Source organism: Phodopus roborovskii, unplaced genomic scaffold (genome assembly GCF_943737965.1).
Source record: "Phodopus roborovskii unplaced genomic scaffold, PHOROB, whole genome shotgun sequence".
Taxonomy (NCBI): Eukaryota; Metazoa; Chordata; class Mammalia; order Rodentia; family Cricetidae; genus Phodopus; species Phodopus roborovskii.
Genome location: NW_026126461.1, coordinates 15,743,065 through 15,765,001, shown reverse-complemented (window position 1 = coordinate 15,765,001; position 21,937 = coordinate 15,743,065). Strand labels below are relative to the sequence as shown.

The 21,937-nt window shown below is 49.6% G+C and overlaps 1 protein-coding gene across 1 annotated transcript; it reads left to right on the top strand.

The window, feature by feature from the left end:
* The first annotated feature begins 730 nt into the window (after positions 1–730).
* Positions 731–21,350, top strand: Rab12 (RAB12, member RAS oncogene family). Its single transcript, XM_051190896.1, has 6 exons — positions 731–1,121; positions 11,843–11,903; positions 16,571–16,709; positions 18,102–18,191; positions 18,833–18,937; positions 20,068–21,350. Exons 1-6 carry the CDS (start codon positions 761–763, stop codon positions 20,179–20,181), a joined length of 870 nt encoding a protein of 289 aa, XP_051046853.1. The 5' UTR covers positions 731–760; the 3' UTR covers positions 20,182–21,350.
* The last annotated feature ends 587 nt before the right edge of the window (positions 21,351–21,937 follow it).

Genomic DNA, 21,937 nt, shown 5'->3' with positions numbered 1-21,937 from the left:
GAAATAATGAGACTTCTTCAACTTTCATTCACAGAGAGTCAGGGGCATGCGCAATGCATTAGTAAACCTAGTTCTAAATAAGGCTGAAATTCGGTGAGTAACGTGATCACTCTCGGCGAGCGTGCCAGCTCCTATCATGTTTAGAACCCAGTGTTCTGAGGCGCTCGAGTTCACGCGGAGGAATTTGCTAAATAAATCGCTGGCAAGCTCCGGCCGCTTTAAACACTTTCAAGTAGAAAAAGCAAAATAACCCACCCATGCCAATTCCTAAGCCTCGGGAGTTTGGGGCCCTGGACATCTGAGTTTTCACCTGCTGGCTTCCCCAAGGATGCATTTACTGAATTTGTGGGGCTGCAACTCAAGTGTCTGAGTGACAGCACGGCAAAACCGCACACAGAGCCACGGACCCGCCAGGCTGCCCGGGCTTCAGCCAAAGTGGCGTCCACACCGAACCGCGCGTGGGCCAGGCCGGGGACCTGAGTTCGGGGTGCTGATCACAGGCCACGCGCTTTGCGACGTGTCCGCGGGGCGAGCGGCTAATAAAAAGCACGCGTTTCTTAGGAACTGATCGCGGTGAAAGCAAACCACGAGTGGAAATGCGCGGAGGAGGGAGGGCGGGCTGGGCTGGGAGGACAGCGGTGACCGAGAACGAGGCCCCCAGCCACGGAGCGGAGCGTGCGCCTCGGTCCTCCGGCCGGCAGGGGTCCCGCTCCGGCGCCGCGCCGCGCCGCGCCTGCGCTCCTGCCCCTCCCGGTCCGGGATGCTGCTGCCGCTGCTGCGGAGGAGCTGCTTCCCTTCCTCCTCTCCCGGCGGCGGCGGCGGCGGCGCGGAGCGGCTGGACGGGGCGCGGGGGCCCGGGGCGCGCGGACGGCGGCCCGAGGGCGAGCCGTATGCGTGCATGGATCCGAGCGCCGCGCTGCACCGGCGGCCCGCGGGCGGCGGCCTGGGCGCGGTCTCCCCGGCGCTGTCGGGCGGCCAGGCCCGCCGGAGGAAGCAGCCCCCGAGGCCGGCCGACTTCAAGCTGCAGGTCATCATCATCGGCTCCCGCGGCGTGGGCAAGACCAGCCTGATGGAGCGCTTCACCGACGACACGTTCTGCGAGGCCTGCAAGTCCACCGTGGGTACGCTGGGCCTGGGGCGGGCGAGCCTGCCGGGAGGTCGGGGCCCGGTCCTCGGGCGAGCGCTCCCCCTCCCCACCCAGAGCCCGGTCCTTCCTTCCCGGTGCCTTCTCGGGTCATGAGGTCGGGGTGATGCATGCATCCGTGCAAACTCCCGGTGCGTTACACCAGCTCGCCAGGAAAACAAACGGCTTTGTGAGGTGGAAAAGTAAAGCCTGGGAGCCCAGCCGCCGGTGCAGCGCCCTGCGGTCAGCATCCTAAGCGGGATCCGACCTCTTAGTTTTACGGGATGAGCCAGGGCTTGCTTTCTCATTCCCGTGGTTTACTGGGAAGAAGTTGAAAATCCACTGCGGAGACCGTTCGCTCTAAAAGCTGCCCTCCAGCTTCTTGTCGTGTGTAGGGCAGAGGGATTTCGGCTGTGTTTATCCTTGACCTCAAGTAACCGGGTGACAGGCAAAGTGAGAACCGTTCCTCCAGTACTCACCCGAGGTCGGTGAGATCCGTAGGTAATAATGCCCCTGCTTACCCGTACACGGGGTCTGGATTCGAAATGCAAGGGCATGTTTTTAATGACGTTGGACTGACAGGAAAGGCTGCCCGGAGATCTCTGATTTGGGGTGACTCTGTAGAATAAACAGGCAGGAGGGACTGGGCCGGCTGATCTCTGTAAATTCAAGGCCAGTCCGGTCCACACAGTGAGTTCCATGTCAGGTAGCAGAACTACGGCGGTTTTAAGAACTTACTGGAAAATTAAACCTCCAGTTTCCACATTGACATTTTTAATTTCCTTTTTGAGGATTCCCGTTAATGCTTCTTTTTTTCCTTCCCTTTTTCTTATTTTTTTTTGAAATATTTTTTCTTTAATGTTTGTCTTGAGAATGTGATATTAAAATCCAGTAGCATAATTATACCTGTTGCAGATATCCAGTCTTGGCTCGTGAGCGTACATAGGGAGCTATTAACCAGGAAATGAGGCTCGTGTTATTTTGTTAGTATCTGACATAAGTGCAGAAGGGTTTGAATGCAGTTGAGAATTATCAGTCTTTTATGGCCCCACACTTACATACGGAACTATGAAAGGTATGATGATAGTGTTCAACTCGGAAGGAAAACTCAGTGCAGAACTAACACTATGAAAGCATCAGGTGATCGAGGGGCATGGTGGGTAGAGTCACTCTTCGGAACAGACAACCACACTCTAGAAATATTTTACTGGGGACATCGAAGTGGATGCTTGGAGACCTTGCCTGGCATGTAGTTCTGGGAAGGGTAGGCCTGCCCTGTGAGCTGGCAGAGTGACACCGGCCAATGGGACTATCTGGGAATGAGCAGGGAACCCGGCCCCTTACACACATAATTATATGTGCTTGTGTACGTGAGTCCCCCCACTCTGGGGGTGGTTGGATTCCCCCATGTTTTTGTTTACTCCCTATGCAGCCTGTAGTAACTAATTTCAATAAATTTGGGGGGTATTTTGTTTCTCAAGTTGAGAGAGAGATAACCGTGGCTTAATCGAAGCCTGAAGACACTAACCGCTAACAGGCTCCTCTTGAGCAGGTCGTCTGTGGGGCCCTGCTCAGTGCTGGGTTTCACGCTGCCCTGTGGGGTAAAGTGGAAAGCAGGGTGTGGGCTCAGTGTGCAAATGGTGCCAAGTTCACTGGGAGCCCGGTGACAGTGAAGAGTGCTTAGCTGCTGGGGCCGAGAGCTTCTTAGAGGATGTCTTCCCGTTGAACTGCTTGGCACTAAGTTCATTCCTTAAGTTCCTTTAGAAATCGCTGTTTAAATACGACTCTGGGTGTGCCTTTTAGCTACTGTTTGAACAGAAACTCGTGGGGTCCTTATGTGCCCCGTGGTTTTAGTTTCTTATCCCACCTTTGAAAGGCCCAGCCTCAGAAGACATATAAGAGCTTAGAGAAGTGATGCCAGCCTATTGGCCACGGTGCTGTGTTGGCTTCCTGGATGTCTTCTCTAGTTTATGTCTGCCTAAGCAGCCTGGACAGGCTTCAGCCTAGGCCACACCTGCTGGAGTTCTTGAACTGACAGCATAATTAAGGGTTCGTGGAACGGACGGCCATGAATAAGACTGCAGAAATGGCTGTCTGGCTTGCCTGTGAGTGTAGTCACAGCTGTCTTTACCTGTAAGTTTCAGAATGGGTCTGGAGGACATTGGCCACTTGACTCTTTGGTCTGGAACTTTTGGGGCTGACGTTTGGGTGAGAATAGTCGAGACGTACTTGTTTTTCTGGGTTAAAAGTCTGGTTTTATTTTGATTGCACTTCTGAACTTAAATGCAGTCTTGCAAACAATGGCACAGATGTTGAGTGTTTCACTGTAGAGAGAATTGTGGGAAGGGGTGCTGGAGAGACGACTCAGCAATTCTCCAGCTGCTCCTCCAGAGGACCTGGGTTCAGTACCCAGCACCCACCTGGCAACTCACGACCATCTGTATCTCCATTTCTAGAGGAGCTGATGCCCTTTCTTACCTCAGAGGGCACCAGGCACAAATGTTGTCCACAGATGCACATGCGGGCAAAACACCCATACACATAAAATAAAGAATTCCAGAATTCCCTTCCCCAACGTTGAGGAACAGCACAGCCTCCCCAGCTGCCCCGCCCACTGTCAGAGGTGATGTGAGAAGACAACTCAGCAGGTTTGGATGGCAGGCCCCAGAAGCAATGCGCTGTGATTGGGTTTATCTAGGGAGTTAGTATAAGCCTACAGGCTCATGCAGCATCCGCCTTGTGACACCCCGTGGCTATCGTTCAGAGAAAGGCTGTAGATTTCTTTGGAGTCAACTATGTATCAAAAATAAAAACCTAGTTAGACCCAGCCCCCCTTTGTGTCTCCACACTGAAGAAAGTTTTATTATGCCTGATGTCGGGAGTAGATACAGCCTCTTTTTTCCCACAGTCTGTGGACTCAGCCAGGAGCTATTTGTTGAGGCCCTGAACTAATTGGAGAAGAGAGGAGGCACCTGTGAGTATGATTTTGAGTATGATAGGTTAGAGTTGCTCTGTAGCCGGGGCATGGATACTTTGTTCCAACTACACATTGGTCTGAACTGGGAAAGACAATACATTGTTGTAAAGTAGTCATTCCACCAGATACTTTCAAGAGGTACTATGTGTCTACATCAGACCATTCTAGGAGCCACTTAAGGGCAGGAAGTTGACACCTGCGCACTTGGCTCATCCCATTAGAGGGGGGTGTGGCCACAAAGAGTGGCCATCCAATGTAAGAAAAGAGGTGAGAGCCATCGTGTTCCATCGTGTTCCATCTTTCTTTTGCACAGCTTTGATGTTGGAAAACAAAAATACATACCAACCCCAGTACCCTAACAGTGTGGTTTTGTTGTTATTTAATCCTGTAAAGCCAGGAAGCAACAATACAGACCTAACAGGGTACCGTGTGTGTGTGTGTGTGTGTGTGTGTGTGTGTGTGTGTGTGTGTGTGTGCGCGCGCGCGCGTGCATGTGTGTGCCACTGAGGTCCTCTCCCTCCTCTGCAGTGTGACAGGCTGCTGACCTCAGCTCTGGTGCTCCGCCTGCCTTCTTAGCTTACCAAGGAAAACAAGCTCCAGCCAACCTCTGGCGGGCGGATGAGGAGCCTTCCTGTTTCCCGCCCTTCTTAATGCAGAATCCTCTACACTTGGCGGCCAGAACCCTGTGATGTCATCGTTCCCGGTCAATAAAGACCTTGACTTTTTTCTCCCGTTTTCTTTCCCTTCCTCGTGTATTTGTGTGTGGGAGGGAGACAGATAAATTAGTTAGTACTCTCCTATTGGTGAACACGCTTTTTTTTTTTTTCTTTTAATTTTCACTCAAAGAGAAAAGCCCTTGTCCCTCAGCCACCATGGCCTTTCCCTGTGCTGTCCGGATTGGCAAGTTTGGCAGGTAGCAAGCTGGACCCCCGTTCAAGCTCTTCTGGAAGTTACCAGTGTGTCTTTGGGCAGATCCCCCACAGATCCCTCATTTATTAAGAGAGGGTCGGAGGCACCTTCTACTTTCTCCCTGGTTCACAGTGTAGGAGTAAATGGAGACTCCATTTTCATGGGTGCCTGGCCCAGAAAGGTTACCCATTGTTCTGTATTCTGTATCAGTGCTGTAAACATAGAAACTGCCAGAAAATCCACACCCTGTAAAGATGTGCACAGTGTGTACAGTTGAGTAAGAAATACCCAGTGTGCACCATAACCCTAGTGAGGTTCGGCCGCCTCACAGCTCCTGACTGAGCCCCCGTAAAGCCAGTTGAGGTCTGCCCCCCCCCCCGTTCCCCAGTGTCCATACCCCTTCCTTTTTGGACTAAGAACCGGCAGTGATGTGTGGAGGCCATGGAGCGGAAGAGGCCCAGGGGCTTCAGTTTTCCACCTGCTTGTGCCCAGTAAAGTTTGTTATGGGGCAGCGCACATGCTCTTAGAGCATGCCTGGAGTACAGCACACACCAGGACAGTTGGTTCTTGGCCCTTTTACTCCTGAAGGACCGGCAGCATTTTCTGAGGCACTCCTGCACCCTTCCATGAAAGTAGGACTGTCCGCGGGTGTGGGCACACAGCGTCCCCAGCCTGTCCTGCCTTAGGCTGTGTCGATGTACCTGTGTGTTCGGGTCAGGTATGCAACTGTGTCTTATGCCTCCGTGTCCGGCAGAGTCACAGAGTGGTCTGCAGTTGTCAAGGCCACCCGTGGCCTGGTACTGGCTCTCCGTAGCCTGGCGAGCTGCTGTAACGGTCGAGGAGGCTTCCACACACCTCCTCTTTGTAGCCATGTTTTTATTTTATGTGTGTGGCCGTCCTGCCTCTGCACCGCACATGTGCAGTGCCCTCAGAGGCTACAAAAGGGTGTCAGGTGAAATTGCATGTGGCTCTGCATGTTGCTTCTGGGAAACCAAACCTGGACCCTCTTCAAGAGCAGCCAGTGGCCTTAAACTCCGAGCCGTCCGTCAAGCCCTCTCTCACCTTCTGTTTGGCTCTGTAACAGTGTCTTTCTCTGAAATGATCAGATAAGTCCATGAGGTTTTTACCCATAAGATCCTTTTCCGGGGCCAGAGAAATGGCTCAGCAGTTAGGAGCATTGGTCGCTCTTCCAGAGGATCCAGAGTTCAATTCCCAGCACCCACAGGACAGCTCACAGCTGTCTGTAACTCCAGTTCCAGGGGACCCAGCACTCTCACACAGACATACATGCAGGCAAAACAAAATAAAAATAAAAATAAAATCTGGATTTGATACAAGAGTAGAGGGCAGGGCTGGAGGCAGCGGGCCTCATCTCCCTACTCCCGTGGTGTGCAGTTCACCCTGCACTCTTCTCATGGGGGGGTGCAGCTTGGACAGGAGGCTCATCAACAACAACAACAACAATAATAATAATAATAATAATAGTGCTTCCCACCCAATGTTGGACTTGCCCCTATGACTCTGACACATCTCTTAATTTAGTCTGTCACTGTTGAGGCGGGGATATAATGTAACTGACAGAACTGTAATGTCACAACCGTTTTATAGGGAGACCTATGTGACAGCCTGGAATGCGTAACTGTGTTAATGTTCAGTAGAGCCCAGTGCTGTCTGGGTCCAGCTACAGGTCTAGAGTTGGCGGAGAAGCAAGGTGATCCTGCCGGAGTGACTTGGACTGTGAGGTTGTTGTTTTCTTTAGACTGGAAAGGAACGTGAAGAATGCATTTCTGGTCACGCAGCAAAAAGAAACAATGTTTTGGAAATGTTTTCCTCTCTGGCCTTCCTAGGCCTTCCTTCATCTGTCACTGGGACCAAGAAGGAAGCAAAAGCAGGCTGGCCTCTAGCGGCATGATGATGCTGATGATGGGCCATTTGCAGAACCTTTCACGTGCCTCTTTTTCTCGCCCACCTGAAGTTTATTATAGCAGCCTTTAGTTGTTCACACAAGTGTGAGCTTGAATAGTGATTCTGCTGTTATGTTAGATGTGGTCTAGCGTTACCCCTGCTGCCTCTGGTCCTGATACCCTCTACAAGATGACATGGTACTGCCCCCACAGGATGCTTTGGGTGCAAGACACCAAATACCTGACAGATGTAAATGCCATTGCTACTAAAACAAGTAAAGGTTGAGCATGAGCCGCAGTAGCTCAGAGGCCACACCCGTGGGTAGTAGAGAGCCTAACCAGAATAATCTGTTTAGGGATTACTATTCCATGGAAGTGATGGAATAAGTAATCTGTTACCATAGTGATCGCCAAGATATTTACAGCCTAGTAAGACTGCCGGTCCTTTGCAGGAGGTCCTTTGTGGACCAAATAAGCGGGCTATACGCCACGGTGCACACACATTTATATCCGTCACTCCCATTCCACAGCAGCCTCCTCTACCTCTTGTCTTAAAAAAAAAAAAAAAAAAAAAAACTACTGATCAGTCCTAAATATCCCTAAATTTCTCTACAGCATTTAATGGAGTAGAGAGGCCAACTGTCAGTCCCCATCGGGAGTCATCGAGTTGCTGCTGGGTGCTGGGCATCTTTGGAGGGTGCACAGCTCACGGATGAGGCCAGCAAAGAAAGGGTGCAGGACCTGGGGTGGGAGCGGGGTAGATGGGGTCAGGGGAGGTCCGTGGGAAATCTAGGATTTAAAAGGTTTCTGGGCAGACAAGAAGGCTCTCTAAGAGTACATGGCAAAGGAAGGTTCTCTGTTGCCAAGTTCGTTGTGTGTTAATGTAGGTCAGTGTGACCCAGCTTTACAGGCAGAGACTGTCCCCATTAACCCGCAGGGTAGGGAAGGCTGCTTGCCTGCCTGTTATTCGGGAGTCCTAGAGAATCCGGGTTTTCAGCGGACCCGTAGATAGACGGCAAGGTGACGCCCTTTGTCCCTGTGTGTGGATTTGTAGCTCTGCTCTCATCTCTATGCTCGCTGCCTCTAAAGCCGTGGTCCAAATATTTGAGACTGTTGATGGCCAGCTGTCATCCTTAAGGACCATTGCCATTTTTTGTTTCCCAAATCAGAGTTTCTCTATGTAGCTCTGGCTGTCCTGGCACTCACTTTGTAGACCGGGCTGGCCTCAAACTCACAGAGATCCACCTGCCCTTGCCTCCCAAGTGTTGGGATTAAAAGCACGCGCCACCACCACCCTGCAGAATGGAGCCATTTTATACTTGTATTAATACAAAGATATGTGTCCAAGCCATAAATTGAATTAAGTTTCCAGTCTTTACAAGCTACTTTGGGGCTATAGATACAATACAGGTTATTCTGTTTTACCTATGAGAGTTTTAATGAGCTGTTACTGTTACGAGCATTCTTTCCTGCCAGCCTGGTCCCAACCTCCTAGAGCCCCAAAATGAACACACAGATGGCTATATTGGTAATAAACTGTTGGCCATTGGCTTGGGCTTCTTATTGGCTAGTTATTAACCCGTAACTACTGATCTGTGTGTTTCCACACGGTCTTATCTTACAGGAGATGCCTCACTGGCTCCTCTCTTCCCTGGGCTCGCATGATCAGTCCTCTCTGCCTATACTTCCCAGAATCCTCCTTGTCTTCCTTAGTACCACCTATCATCCTGCCCATTGGCTATAGTGCTTTATTCATCAACCAATAAGAGAAACATATATACAGAAGACATTCCCATCTTGTTATAATTTATAGACTTGATTTTTTTTTTTTTTTGATTTATTTATTTTAGGCATATGAGTGTTTTTGCCTGTAGGCATGTATATACTATGCTCACACAGCACCTGCTGAGGTCAAAAGAGGAGCTGGAGTTACAGGCTGCCGTGTGTGTGTGCGTGTGTGTGTGTGTGTGCATGTGTGTGTCTGTGTGTGTGTCTATGTGTGTGTGACTGTGTGTGTCTGTGTGTGTGTGTGTGTGTATGTCTGTGTGTGTGTCTGTGTGTGTATGTGTGTTGGAACCGAACCCATGTTGTCCTCTGAGGAGCAGGGCCAGCTCTCCCCGCTGATGTATAGACTTTTTGATTCAGCCACTTTGAGGCTTTGGAATTTTTCTGTTCCAGTTACTGATGCTATTGTAGTTCCTGTGCTCGTTAGCACTCGACTCCCCTCATGGGCGGAGCAGATTCTTTGTCCAATTTCATTTTAAATGACCGTTTAAATAAATAACGGCCTTACTTCCCCGTTGTGAGGTCAGTCCCTGGCCCTTTTATTTTCATCCCTTAAGCTTTGCGGTTAGAAAAATAACCCTCGTAGAGGACTGCTAACACAGGTTCGTTTCGAACTTGCTGAGACAGAGTAGGGAGCACATGACATGTGCGGGCACAGCGTGACTTAGAGGAGACTGCAGCTTCAAAGCACAGGAGGCCTGCACCGGCTGTTGGAGGGATCTGTTATGTGACCAGAAGCCAAACTCAGGGGAGATGCCACTGGGCAGTTCTTTTCAGTAAAATGACAACTTTACCCAAGTTACAGACCCTTTAGCTCAGATTCTGAAAATAGATTCATTTGAAGTGGGGGGGGGGGGTGAAGTCCAGGGAGGGTTAGCAGGATGGCCGTGTGCAAAGCCCCCGTGGGGGAGGGGGGAGTGAAGTCCAGGGAGGGTTAGCAGGATGGCCGTGTGCAAAGCCCCCGTGGGGGGGGGGGGTGAAGTCCAGGGAGGGTTAGCAGGATGGCCGTGTGCAAAGCCCCCGTGGGGGGGGAGTGAAGTCCAGGGAGGGTTAGCAGGATGGCCGTGTGCAAAGCCCCCGTGGGGGGGGGGTGGAAGTCCAGGGAGGGTTAGCAGGATGGCCGTGTGCAAAGCCCCCCGTGGGGGGGGGGTGAAGTCCAGGGAGGGTTAGCAGGATGGCCGTGTGCAAAGCCCCCCGTGGGGGGGGGTGAAGTCCAGGGAGGGTTAGCAGGATGGCCGTGTGCAAAGCCCCCGTGGGGGGGGGGAGTGAAGTCCAGGGAGGGTTAGCAGGATGGCCGTGTGCAAAGCCCCCCGTGGGGGGGGGGGTGAAGTCCAGGGAGGGTTAGCAGGATGGCCGTGTGCAAAGCCCCCGTGGGGGGGGGATGAAGTCCAGGGAGGGTTAGCAGGATGGCCGTGTGCAAAGCCCCCGTGGGGGGGGGAGTGAAGTCCAGGGAGGGTTAGCAGGATGGCCGTGTGCAAAGCCTCCCACCACCCTTGGAGCTTGACAACCTCCCCCCCCCCCCCCCCCCGTACCCACAGGGGACAGAAAACCAACCCCTGCGAGTTGTGCCCTGACCTCGATGTCACACACCACAACAAATAAACAAATACATAAACGTTTACTTCTTGAAATGAGAAGTAAAATAGTTGTGTCAGGGTGAGTCTGTAATTCACACTGCAGATGCGTGTGTCGAAGAGGTCCTGCATTTAGGTTAATACCTCGAAGACAGTGTTTCATCACCAAGGTCAGAAGGTCAGAGCCGCCAGTGTGGCCCATGCCTTGGAGGTGTCACCTTGAGGTGAGTCATTTGAGAGCCTTGCTCGAGGCCATTGCTGGCCTTTGGGAAGCAGTCAGCCGGAGAACGAAGGCAACACTGTGTCAGTCAGCCTTGCCAGCCTGGTGTGCAGGATTGAGAATCAAATTGTGCCTGCTGTGGCGGGGCACACCTTTAATCCCATGCTTGGAGGCAGAGGCAGGTGGATCTCTGCGAGTTCCAGGCCAGCCAGGGCTATGTAGCGAGACCCTGGTTCAAATAAACAACAACAACAAAACCAAATGAACAAACATTAGAAAACAAGAACAAGAATTGAAACATAGGGCCTGTCTGCATCGTGATGTGTTACAGTCACAGAGCCTCTCTGTTGTCCATCTAGGCTCTGCCCTAGTCTTACAGACCTGTCTAGTGTGTTGCTAATTTTAAACCCCGTCAGTCACATGTCACTATGTTCTCCTCAGATCCTCAGATGACCACTGCTGCCTCAGGCCCCAAAACGGATGAGCAGAGGGCGGGCAGAGCCACTGTGCTGGCTGTGGCCACCCGCACACCCCTGCTGCATGGGACCCCGGCAGGCAGCTAGGAAGTAGCCCAGAAGAGAAATGTTTCTGGTGCTTACGGTCAGCTGCCAGCTCCTTGCTGCTGCTCTGCTCGTAAACACTGAGTTTGAAATTCTCAGCTTGAGATATTTTTGTCTATAACTATAAAAGATATCAGATGAGAGGCACAAATGAAATTTGGATTTTTAAAATGCATTTGAAGCTTACTGGTCTGGTTTTAAGAAAAAAAAAAATATTACCCAGGATGGTTTGCTTGCAATGTTAAGATTTATAAATATTAAAATTGAATATGCTAATCTATATCTTTTTTCCTGGGTGTGTATGTGTGTGTGTGTGTGTTTACACGCGCACACACACACTCACTGAGGCCTTGGTTGCCCAGCCTGTCTCTAACAGTTTGTTCCTCCACAAGTAATGTCCATATTTACCGACACTCGTGAGAGCTAAAAATTTCAATGTGTTAATGACTTCCAAATGCAAACCAAGGCCGCTTGAAATCAGGATTGGGTTTCAAATTTTCCATCTAAAAATCATCTCTGAATTGGCATCCTCTGTTAATGTTGCTGCGGTTTCTAAATGGAGTCATAAATGACCCGTAACAGCAGGTGCTAGGATAAGCCAGGGGTAGGCTCCCGGGCGAGCGTGGAGCGGGACCCCGGGAACGCATGGGAGAGAGCCCCAGAGCTGCGGCTCGCTGCACGCTTGAATTCTTGCCACACGGGAGCTTTCAGTTTAACAAGTCCTACTTATAACTAGGGTTCTTGTGACACTTTATTCTCTTGCTTCACACTCACTTTGTTTCCTCTCCAGGTGTTGACTTTAAAATCAAGACTGTAGAACTAAGAGGGAAGAAAATTAGATTGCAGATCTGGTAAGTTGAGTCTGTCCCATTTTGCCGTGTGTTTAACGGCCCACACACTTGGTACTAAAACAGCCGTCCCCCCTCCTCTCTGTCTTTGCCCCTTTCAAAGTCGGATTAACAGCACCTCCTGGGAACGGCTCCTTGCTCTACACCTCATCTGCACGGAGGCTGTTGTGCAATGCCCTGGGAGCCTGTTCGAACCTCTCTGCCTGTGTTTTCCTGTCATTGACATGTCTCCAAACTGCTATCACTGAAATGATTGCTTGATCGCATGTCTTGGACTGGCTGGTGTGTAGCTCTCCGCTAGAACACTTTGCTTGGCATGTCAGCCCTGGTGGGGGGGAAAGGCGTGAGCCCATGTCTTTAACATTACTGCACGGTATTCAGAAGCGCCCAGTGTGTTCATAAGCATATTGTCAGGAGGGAAGAACCCATCACCTACGCCACAGCCCAGGGCCCCTGTGCTGATACAGTGTGGACACAGAGTGGCAGGCAGGCCTGAGGATGCTGGGTGACTGGGGCATCTTCTCGGTACCCCATCCGAGGAGAATAGACCCCTTCCCAGGTCAGCATTGGAACAAGAGCCAGGCCAGCTGTGTTCTAACTCAGGACTTAAGTTTTCCCCTATTAACAACCCACAGTGGTAGCTCGAGTTCCCCATGTGCTACCTCTGTAGAAGGAAGGCAGGTGGTGCCTGAGTGGTAACCCCGCCCCGCTGTTTGGAGAATGCGTTGTGGTTTTCGTTAACACTGGTGCGACACTCAGCTTACTAACTCGTCTTGGCAGGTCGCCCTCAGCCCTGACTGTCTGTCCACCGTCTGTGTGTGTTTGCTTTCATCCGCGTTAACTGCTGCCGCATCTGTGGTCTCACCGGTCACCTAACGCTTGAATGTTAGTGGCATGTCTCCATCCTTCATCCATGTCCTTGTCTGGGGCACAGCTGCATCCGGGCCAGCCTTGCTCTACTGGTGTCCTGAGGTAATCACTTCCGTTTGGTCATCTGCAACTGAGTAACCACGTAAGGCTTTGGGGGGTTATTGTTTTGTTTGTTTTTAACAGTTTGAGCTAAATATTTAATAACAAAAAAAAACAGGTTTTTTTACACTAGTCCACAAATTTAACAATCTTTGTTTAGTTCATTATGCTCCATCAAATTATCTTACATGGATGGGGTGGAGAGAGAGAATGCTTAGCACTTAAGACCACTGGCTGCCCTTTCAAAGGGCCTGACTATTTCCCAACACACACATGGTGTCTCACAGCTGTCTATGAATCCAGTCCCGGGGGATCCGATGACCTTTGTGACTTCTTTGGGCACCAGACACATATTCAGTACACACATATACATGTAAGAAAAAACATCCATATATGTAAAATTTTAATCTTTGGCACAAACTGTTTCTAACTATAAGCGCCTGGGGACAGCTTTTGAAGGGCTTAGGCCATGTCTACCACGGCGCCTAGCATCTGTGGCTGTGTTCCTCTCCCTGAGAAGGGTAGTGTAGCTAATATTAAGATGTGTGTACAGCTGGTTTGAGTGGGTGACAGGCAGACTATGTCCTGGGGCTGAAGATTGATCAACAGTTAAGACCAGCTAGTGCTTTGCAGAAGACCTGAATGTGGTTTCCAACACCGACATTGCATGGCTCACTCACCACTACCTGTAATACCAGTCTCCAGGGACACATGTACATGCATAATTTAAAACAAGGCCCTTTCTTTGTAAAGCTTCACCTGAATGTTGGAGTGCCTCGTGTTGGTTATGTCTAGCCTCGCCCACAGTGGCTCCAACTCTGATCAGTCCTGGCTTTCCTTATGGAAGCCTGGTCCATGAGAGCTGGTAGTGTGTGCTCAGCTGCGTGGGCCTCTCAGCCTGCTTTTCTCTTAGATGTTAAAGCATTCTCCAGAAACTTACCCTCTGCCCTCTTGAGCCTTGGTAAAGCTCTGAAGCTGTTGGCACTGGGGAATGTCACAGTGGTGTGGCTCTGGGGACGGTGGTGTGGCTCTGGGGACGGTGGTGTGGCTCTGGGGATGGTGGTATGGCTCTGGGGACAATGGTGTGGCTCTGGGGACGGTGGTGTGGCCCTGGGGACACTGGTGTGGCTCTGGGGACAGTGGTGTGGCTCTGGGGACGGTGGTGTGGCTCTGGGGACAGTGGTATGGCTCTGGGGAATGTCACTAGAAGCAGTGGTGCTTTGTTCTGGATTTACGGAAAAGCTGCTTACACACTTTCTTCGCGGAATAGCCAGGGTTAGGTTAGGAAGCAGGACTTGTATGTTGCTCCTTATTGTGAAAGGGCTTAACAGAGCAATTGAAGGTTCGCAAAGAGGGCATGTCCTGGTCCCCTCATGGCGGGAAGGGCTTGTGCAGGAGCCCGGAGCTGCCTGCTTGCTTCTCAGCAGCCCAGGAGCGAATGTCGGTGCTCAGTCTGAGAGCCCAGCCCAAGCCATGGTGTGGCTTCATTCGGAGTGGGCCTTGCCCCAGCTGTGGACACTTAGAGACAGGCCCTGGGACTCCTCAGCGCCCAGTCCATCCAACCTTCTTCCTAAGGGGTCTTCAGGGTGCTACTGGTTAATCACACCCTACGCAAAAGACCTTTTTCTTCCGAAATATTTTATTTCAATGATGAAAAATGAGCCAGAGAAATAGTTCAACAATAGTAAACTAGTAAAGAAAGACCTGGAGCCACGGTTCTGTTCAATTGTTTCTTTAATAAAAGTACAGATTGGATGGATACTCTTTGCCGAACGCTTAGGACCAGAAGTGTTTCCAATTTTGGAGTATTTGCATAGATACAATGAAATAACTTGAGTATGGATCCCCAGTCTAAACATGAAACTCATTTGCTTTGCATATGCTTGAAGATAATCTTACACAACATCCCTGGTGCGCCTGCATTTTTGGGGATCAGGTGTAACATTTCCCATGTGTGGCCTCAGCATCGCACTGACACTCAGAAAGGTCTTGGACCGTTTGGAGTTTCCGCTTGTAGATGTTCAGCCTCTACTGTTCGTCACACTTCATAGTCCAGGGTAGTCTCCATTGCCATGGTAATGTGCTCCGTGTGTTGTCTGGTGTCCATTCTGTCCTCAGCTGGGCTGTCAAGACAGCAGTGTAGTCGGGAGCAGCATTTCAGGAGCCAGGGGGACCATGTTGCGCCATAGGGCGGAGCTCTTCTGTCCCTCGCTGGGGCCAGTTGGCCGCCACAGAGCAGCTGTTAAAAACAAACGCATTTCTTCTTGATAATCTCTGTCTGTGCTCATTCTGGTTAGACACCGTACTGGAGTCCTGCGCCTTTAAGATCCCAAAGGCTTCAGCTGTCTGCCACATTCTCACGCTACCTACTGACATTGTCTCATTTGGTTATGTTTAAAGGGCCACTTTGTCCTCTGTATTCAATTATCTCTGCATGAACACACACAAGAACTGAATGTGTCAGCTGGGTGGCACTCTAGAGGCAGACGCGGGCGGAGCTCTGTGAGTTCGAGGCCAGAGTGAGTTCCAGGGCAGGCTCCAAAGCTAGAAACTCTGTCTCGGAAAGGAAAACAAAATTTAATGTGTCGCTAAAATAAAATGTGTCCATGCCTGTAGTTTCCTGAATTTATGTGCATATATGTGTTTGTGTGGAAATGTGCACATGAGTGCAGGATGTGTCTGATCCCCCAGAGCTGAGGTTATAGGCAGTTGAATGCCATCTGATATGAGCACTGGGAACCAAACCTGAGTCTTCTGCAAGCGCAATATGCGTTTTTAGCTGCTGAACCATCTCTAAGTTACTGTGTTGAGATGGAACTGAACCCTGGCAATGGCTGTCATTACCCATCAGCCCAGTCTTCGCTGTAGGGGAATCTTACCTCAACTGGTGTGTGTGTGTGTGAGAGAGAGAGAGAGTGTGAGTGTGTGAGAGTGTGTGTGTGTGTGTGAGAGAGAGAGTGTGTGTGTGAGAGAGAGAGTGTGTGAAAGAGTGTGTGTGAGAGAGTGTGTGTGTGTGTGTGAGAGAGAGAGTGTGTGAGTGTGAGAGAGAGTGTGTGTGAAAGAGTGTGTGTGTGTGAGAGAGAGTGTGTGTGTGAGTGTGTGTATGTGTGAGAGAGAGGGGTGTGTGTGTATGTGTGTGTGGTTGGTTGTCTTGTTTTTAGAGACAGAGTTTCTCAGGGTTTTTCTGTGTGCCCCTGAAAACTCAATTTGTAGACCAGGCTGGCCTCGAACTCAGAGATCCGCCTGCCTCTGCCTCGCTCCCGAGTGCCGGAACTAAAGATGTGCCTGTGGCTGGCTCCTCTGCTTTTCCAGAGATCCAGAGTTTGGTTCCTTCCACAGGGCCAAGGCTCGCAGCCACCTGTAACTCCGCCCCCATGGGTCGGAAGCCTCTGACCCTCAGGGTATGCATGCAGACATGGAACACATCCACGCACATAATTAAAGATAAACCTTTAAATGTTAAATTATACCAAGCTGGAAAAAGAATTGCAGGAATTTTTCAGCTTGTACCAAAAGCAAAGAGAGAGATAAGAATAAAACCCCATGCTACTCTATTAAGTGATGATGTAGCTGAGAACAAAAAAATAAAATAAAATAAAATTCTAGAAATGAGCTCTCGAGAAGGAGCAGAATGGGTGTTTGCACCAGCATGTGGAGTTGGCTCGTCATTGGTTTGGGAACTGACTTCTGCTGTTTTCCAGGGACACAGCAGGACAGGAGAGATTTAACAGCATTACCTCAGCCTATTACAGAAGTGCCAAGGGGATCATATTAGTCTATGACATCACCAAGAAAGAGACGTTCGATGACTTGCCAAAATGGATGAAGATGATTGATAAGGTATGTGTGTTGCCTTCTCCGTTTGTGGGCATCAAAGGGGGAAAAAAATGATACAGCATCCTTAGTGGACTAAACGTCATCTTATTTAGACGCAACCTCGTTAGAGATGAGGCAGTGATGGAGTAGATTACCCAGAATCAGCTTGCTGTAACTATGAAAACAAACGTTCATTCTGGTCAGAACCCTTGCTGCTCGCTCAGAGTTAGACTAGGCAGGAAGGTCATGTGGGCACCCTTTATGTACTCTGTGGTGTGGTGCCATGGGTCCTCAGCACTGAGGCTGTCCTTCAGTTCCTCCTTTTGAACAAGAGACCATTTCTCTCCGCTTGCAATTGAGTCATTACAGGAAATTCTGTATCTTCATGGTTAATGTGAGTAGCAGTGCCCCTTTAAAAGACAGACCAGTTGGGACTGAAATGTGACCACAGTTGACCACGGTGAGAGGTTCTGTCCCCTTATGCCATAATCAATTCCTCTGTTACAAACACAGGGTTGTAGTCAAACCTGACTGCTCCACATGCCATATAGCCACTAGAAAAGGTCCACTTCTGTTTCACTAACAATTTCCCTGTGCCCTTTCACAGTATGTTAGGGACCAGTGTAAGAAACAGGAGGGTTAGGCATGCTGGTGCACACCTGTCCTGTCTTCCTTCTGTTCTTTGTGTAAGAGCTGTCCTCTCTCTCCCTCGCTCTCTCTCCATCCCTCCCTCTCTCCAGGGTCTCACTATGTAGCCCTCCCTGGCTGGCCTTGCCTCTGCCTCCCAAGTGCTGGAACTAAAGGTTCACACAGCCAAGGCCATAAGAGCTGTCATTTCTGGAATGCTCTACTTGGGCCACGCTGTCCCATCATGCCAGCCAGTCAGACTGGTGCTCTTACTGACACCACATAGGGAGCTGCCTCCCACCCCTTCTCAAGAGCACCTTGGGCCATGATCTCCGGGTTCCTTCAATGCACTCTGCTTCAAATGACTTTTTAGAAGCACACAAAATGGAATAAGTTATTCACTGTTACTCTACCTATGTCTTTTTTTAAACCTTGAAGATAGAGCTTAAAATTGCCCCGGATTGTAGAGTTAATGCTAACTTCATTATAGCATGAACACAAGTTTAAAATCTTGGCCTGACTCCATGTTATGACCAGGTCTCGTACCATGAGGGGTAGCCGATGGCCACTCTCGAGTACGCAGCTCTGCCCGTTGTTAAACATCTCCTTACCATTGCTGAGGGATGGCTAGGACCAAGGCCAAGACCATGGTAGCTGTTGCTGCCTCTCAGAAGGCACCTTCCTGTCCACGGCGGGGAGGTGGCCAGAGGCCACCAGAAAGTAACTGGTGACAAGTTGCATGGGTTTGCATTTGCCTGTCAGTGTGTGACATCTCTGATAACCCCGCAGTACGCTTCAGAAGATGCTGAGCTTCTCTTGGTTGGAAATAAGCTGGACTGTGAAGCGGACAGAGAGATCTCCAAGCAGCAAGGAGAGAAGGTGCGTGACTGTGGGGCGCCCCAGGCAGCGCCCCGTGCTCTGCAGTGTCCATTGTGTCCATCCGCTGTGGCTGGGGGTGTGGGCCTCGGGAATACAGAGCGTGCCCTGCAGTAATGGCCCTGGCACACCCTCCAAATCCTTCACTCCTGCCTCTTCTTTGGATTCTTTTGAAGCAGAGACTAAAGCACATCAGTGTTATTATCTAAGCTGACATTTTATACAGTGGGGAAAAAAATGTTTTCAGGTTGTACGATTTGCCTTCATGACTTTTTTCCTCCTGCCTTGCCTTTTGCTAAGGGTCCAGTCATGGAAGATGCTCATATTTTAAATGTCAGATACACTTTACCTTTAGACTCTTACACACATAATGGGATTTAAAGGTCTGTACAGGTTTCGTTTTATATACGTATGTATGTATGTATGTATGTATGTATGTATGTATACATATTGCTATTTACTTACAGGAATTTGCTGCACACATGAGCCTGATACTTGAACATAAATGGGACTTTGCAGACCCTGAGCTCCCCCACCCTTAGTGGTAAAGCCCAGGGTCTGTGCCCCTGTCAGAGGCCCAGCCTGACACGCACACACAGGTCTGGGTGTCACTGCATGGTTGAAACGGGCACGTGTCTTCTCAGTTTGCACAGCAGATAACTGGGATGCGGTTCTGTGAGGCCAGCGCCAAGGACAACTTCAACGTGGACGAGATATTTCTGAAACTCGTTGATGACATTCTGAAAAAGGTAAAAATAAAGAAATGTGCCTGCTCAGCTAGCTGCCCTGGCAGCTGTCACCAATGTGTAGGTTTTGGAGTCCCTAGGGTTGATAAACAGTCTGTCTGCTTTCCTTGAGGTAGAACGTTCTAGAGTGACTTACACAAGGTCTAATGGCCGGCCATGAGAAGCTGGGGCGTGGCTCATTGGTAGTGCCTTTGCCTAGCATACTTGAGGCCCTGGCCCCCTGCCCAGCAGCATGTAATAGCGTGGGGCTGAGTGTAGCCCTGTGGTACAGCATTTGCTTAGCAGACATGAGGCCCTGGCTCATTCTCCGGCACCACAGGTAAATAAAGTGCCATATTTATGTGTCCTGCCTTTTCTTTTTTCTTCTTTCCCCAAAGAATTAAGTTTAGCATGGGACCCTCTTGAGGTGTTCAGCCTTCCTTGGAGAGAGGCCACAGCCCCTGATCTTTCACAGGCCCCTCTCTATAGACAGCTGTGCACGATACAGACGTAGTTACCTTCTCCCTGATTTCCCTCGGTTTCATTGAATCTGGCAGTGTGGAACCTTCCAGGTAGGGCTAACTGATGATGTCACTGAGGCCCCCAAGAGGACCAGCTCCTAGACTGTCAGAGATGTCACATGATTCAGAAGCACCGGCAGAGGTGGTTGGTTCCTTCCGGCAATGGGCCGGTTTCCTGTTGATTAATATGTAAAGTTTTCAGTACCGTAGATTCTGTGCAAAGAATGTGTGGTTTTTATCATTTTGCTGGGGATCAAGCCTGGGGTCCCCTCACACATGCTGGGCAAACACTTGTCACCAAGCTGCTTCCCTACCTCTTCCAAAGGAATTACAAAGCAGTAATTCAGGGGCTGGAGAGGTGGCTCAGTGGTTAAGAACAGTGGCTGCTCTTCCAGAGGACCCAGGTTCAATTCCCAGCACCCATCCAGCAACCCATCTCACAACCATCTGTATGTAACTCCAGTTCCAGGGGATCCAGCATCCCCTTTCTGGCTTCATCGAGTAACAGGCATGTGGCATAAACATACATACAGGTAAAAACAGCCATACACGTAAAAGCAAAAGGTGCACAATTTAGAACATTCCCTCTCACTTGCAAGACTAAGGTCTTTGTGTTCTCCTCTTGTCCTTTAGATGCCTCTGGATATTTTGAGAAACGAGTTATCCAATAGCATCCTCTCTCTACAACCAGAGCCTGAGATCCCACCAGAGCTGCCTCCACCCAGACCACACGTCCGATGCTGTTGATTGGCTGCTTTGGAGACAGAGTGCAAACAATTCCCAAAAGGGGGAAACCATTCTGTTGTGCACTACAATCATGTGACAGTTTCCTTTCTCGCACTTGTAACCCGAGCTATACACTAACTTGTAAATATGCAAATACGCAGTCCTGGGTGAGGTCCGGTTATAAATCACTTACTTCCCTTCAAACTCTATTCCCTCGTTACTCCAGTGTGTAGAGTGCGTACAGTGGAGGCATAGTACTTCTGGTATGAAGAATGGGATAGAAGAAAGGTGTGCTGTCTCCTGAGTCCCACAATGTCCTTGTTAATTACACTACGAGGGAGATGCTCCGATGGGAAGAGGGCCTGGTGCTTCCAGTTCCGTTTCAAAGAAAAAATCTACAAAACTGAAGATCTTTTGAAAAAGAAGACATGACAACTGCTTTTTCTTTATTTGCAAGGCTTTCCCAGCTGTAGCGTCTTGAGGTTCGGAGTGTCTCTGCCCCAAAGCAAAGCTGCTCCCTCCACAACCGACACGGAGTTGTCTATCGGGTTCTGTAGTAAGAGGCTTCTCCTAGGTAGGGGCTGGATTCAGCTGGGTCCTGTGGCTGCAGAATCCGGGCTTTTCCAGCGGCTGTGATGCAAGTTTTTAAGAACGACAAAGATTCAATTGAGAAGACCTTTGGGCAGGGACTGTAGCTTCAAACCCCAGCATCACACGGGGGTAAAGGAAATAAAAGTAAAGAAGATGAATTTTTGAAACTATGTAAGAGATTTTAAAACCACACTGCTGTCCTACACAAATCCTGTTTAAAGGGATTTTAAGAGTTTCATTTTACTATATCAAAGAATACACATGCATTTGCCTAAACATCCTGTATCTTTGTAATGATGAACTTCTCCCGTTGATGGTGAAGCCTATTCCTATTATGCCTAGACTGTGTTCAAGTTTTTTTGGTTTTTTTTTTTTTTGGGTTTTGTTTTGGTTCCCCCCCCCTTTTTGTTTGGTCCGATAAGGAATTTGTGAACTCTATCTTTGATATATCTTTTATTAAACTGCACTGTTTTGTTTAGTCAAGGTAAATAAGTATGTATTTGAATAACTTGGTGTGTCCTGAGTGTTGTGGTATGAGAAGCATCGTGCTCTTTCTACACTAATGAAGTGCAAATAAAATTTTGTATTTATGAATGACAGTTGAATCGCCCTATGTGTTTATGCAGCTATAAATTATATATACTAGTATTTTTCTCTAAATCTTAATCTTTTGAATGTGGGTAGGAATGTGTTCTTCTGTGGGAAATGCCCTGGTTGCCTCGGGAAAGGTTCAGGCGTGGATCTCCCGGAAATCCAGCAACTCAGTTCCTAAGTCTGTGTGCTCAGAAGGCAGATCAGGTATCAGACAATTTTCTAGAGGTGCCCTCGGCAATGGCGTTCACAGTGTTCAGAAGTCAGGTACAGTAAGCACATGGATCACCACAAGATGACAGCCACCCTGGTCTACCCAGTGAGCTCCTCCAAACAAACCCACACAGAAAGACCTTGTCTCACAGCCCCCCCAAAAAAACATTTTTTGAAGAAAAGCCAGCCGCCATAGCCATATGCTATTGTGCATATGTAAAAACCTTGATGATGTCACCCTGCGTGTAACAAGACAGTTGCAGAATGATTACTACATAACCCCACTCTGTGAAGTACAGTCATGAAATTCATAATCAGGGTCATAGTTATCAGCTGGGGGAGGGGGCGGGGCTGGTAGCCAGGGTGTAGCGGGTGGTGGTGA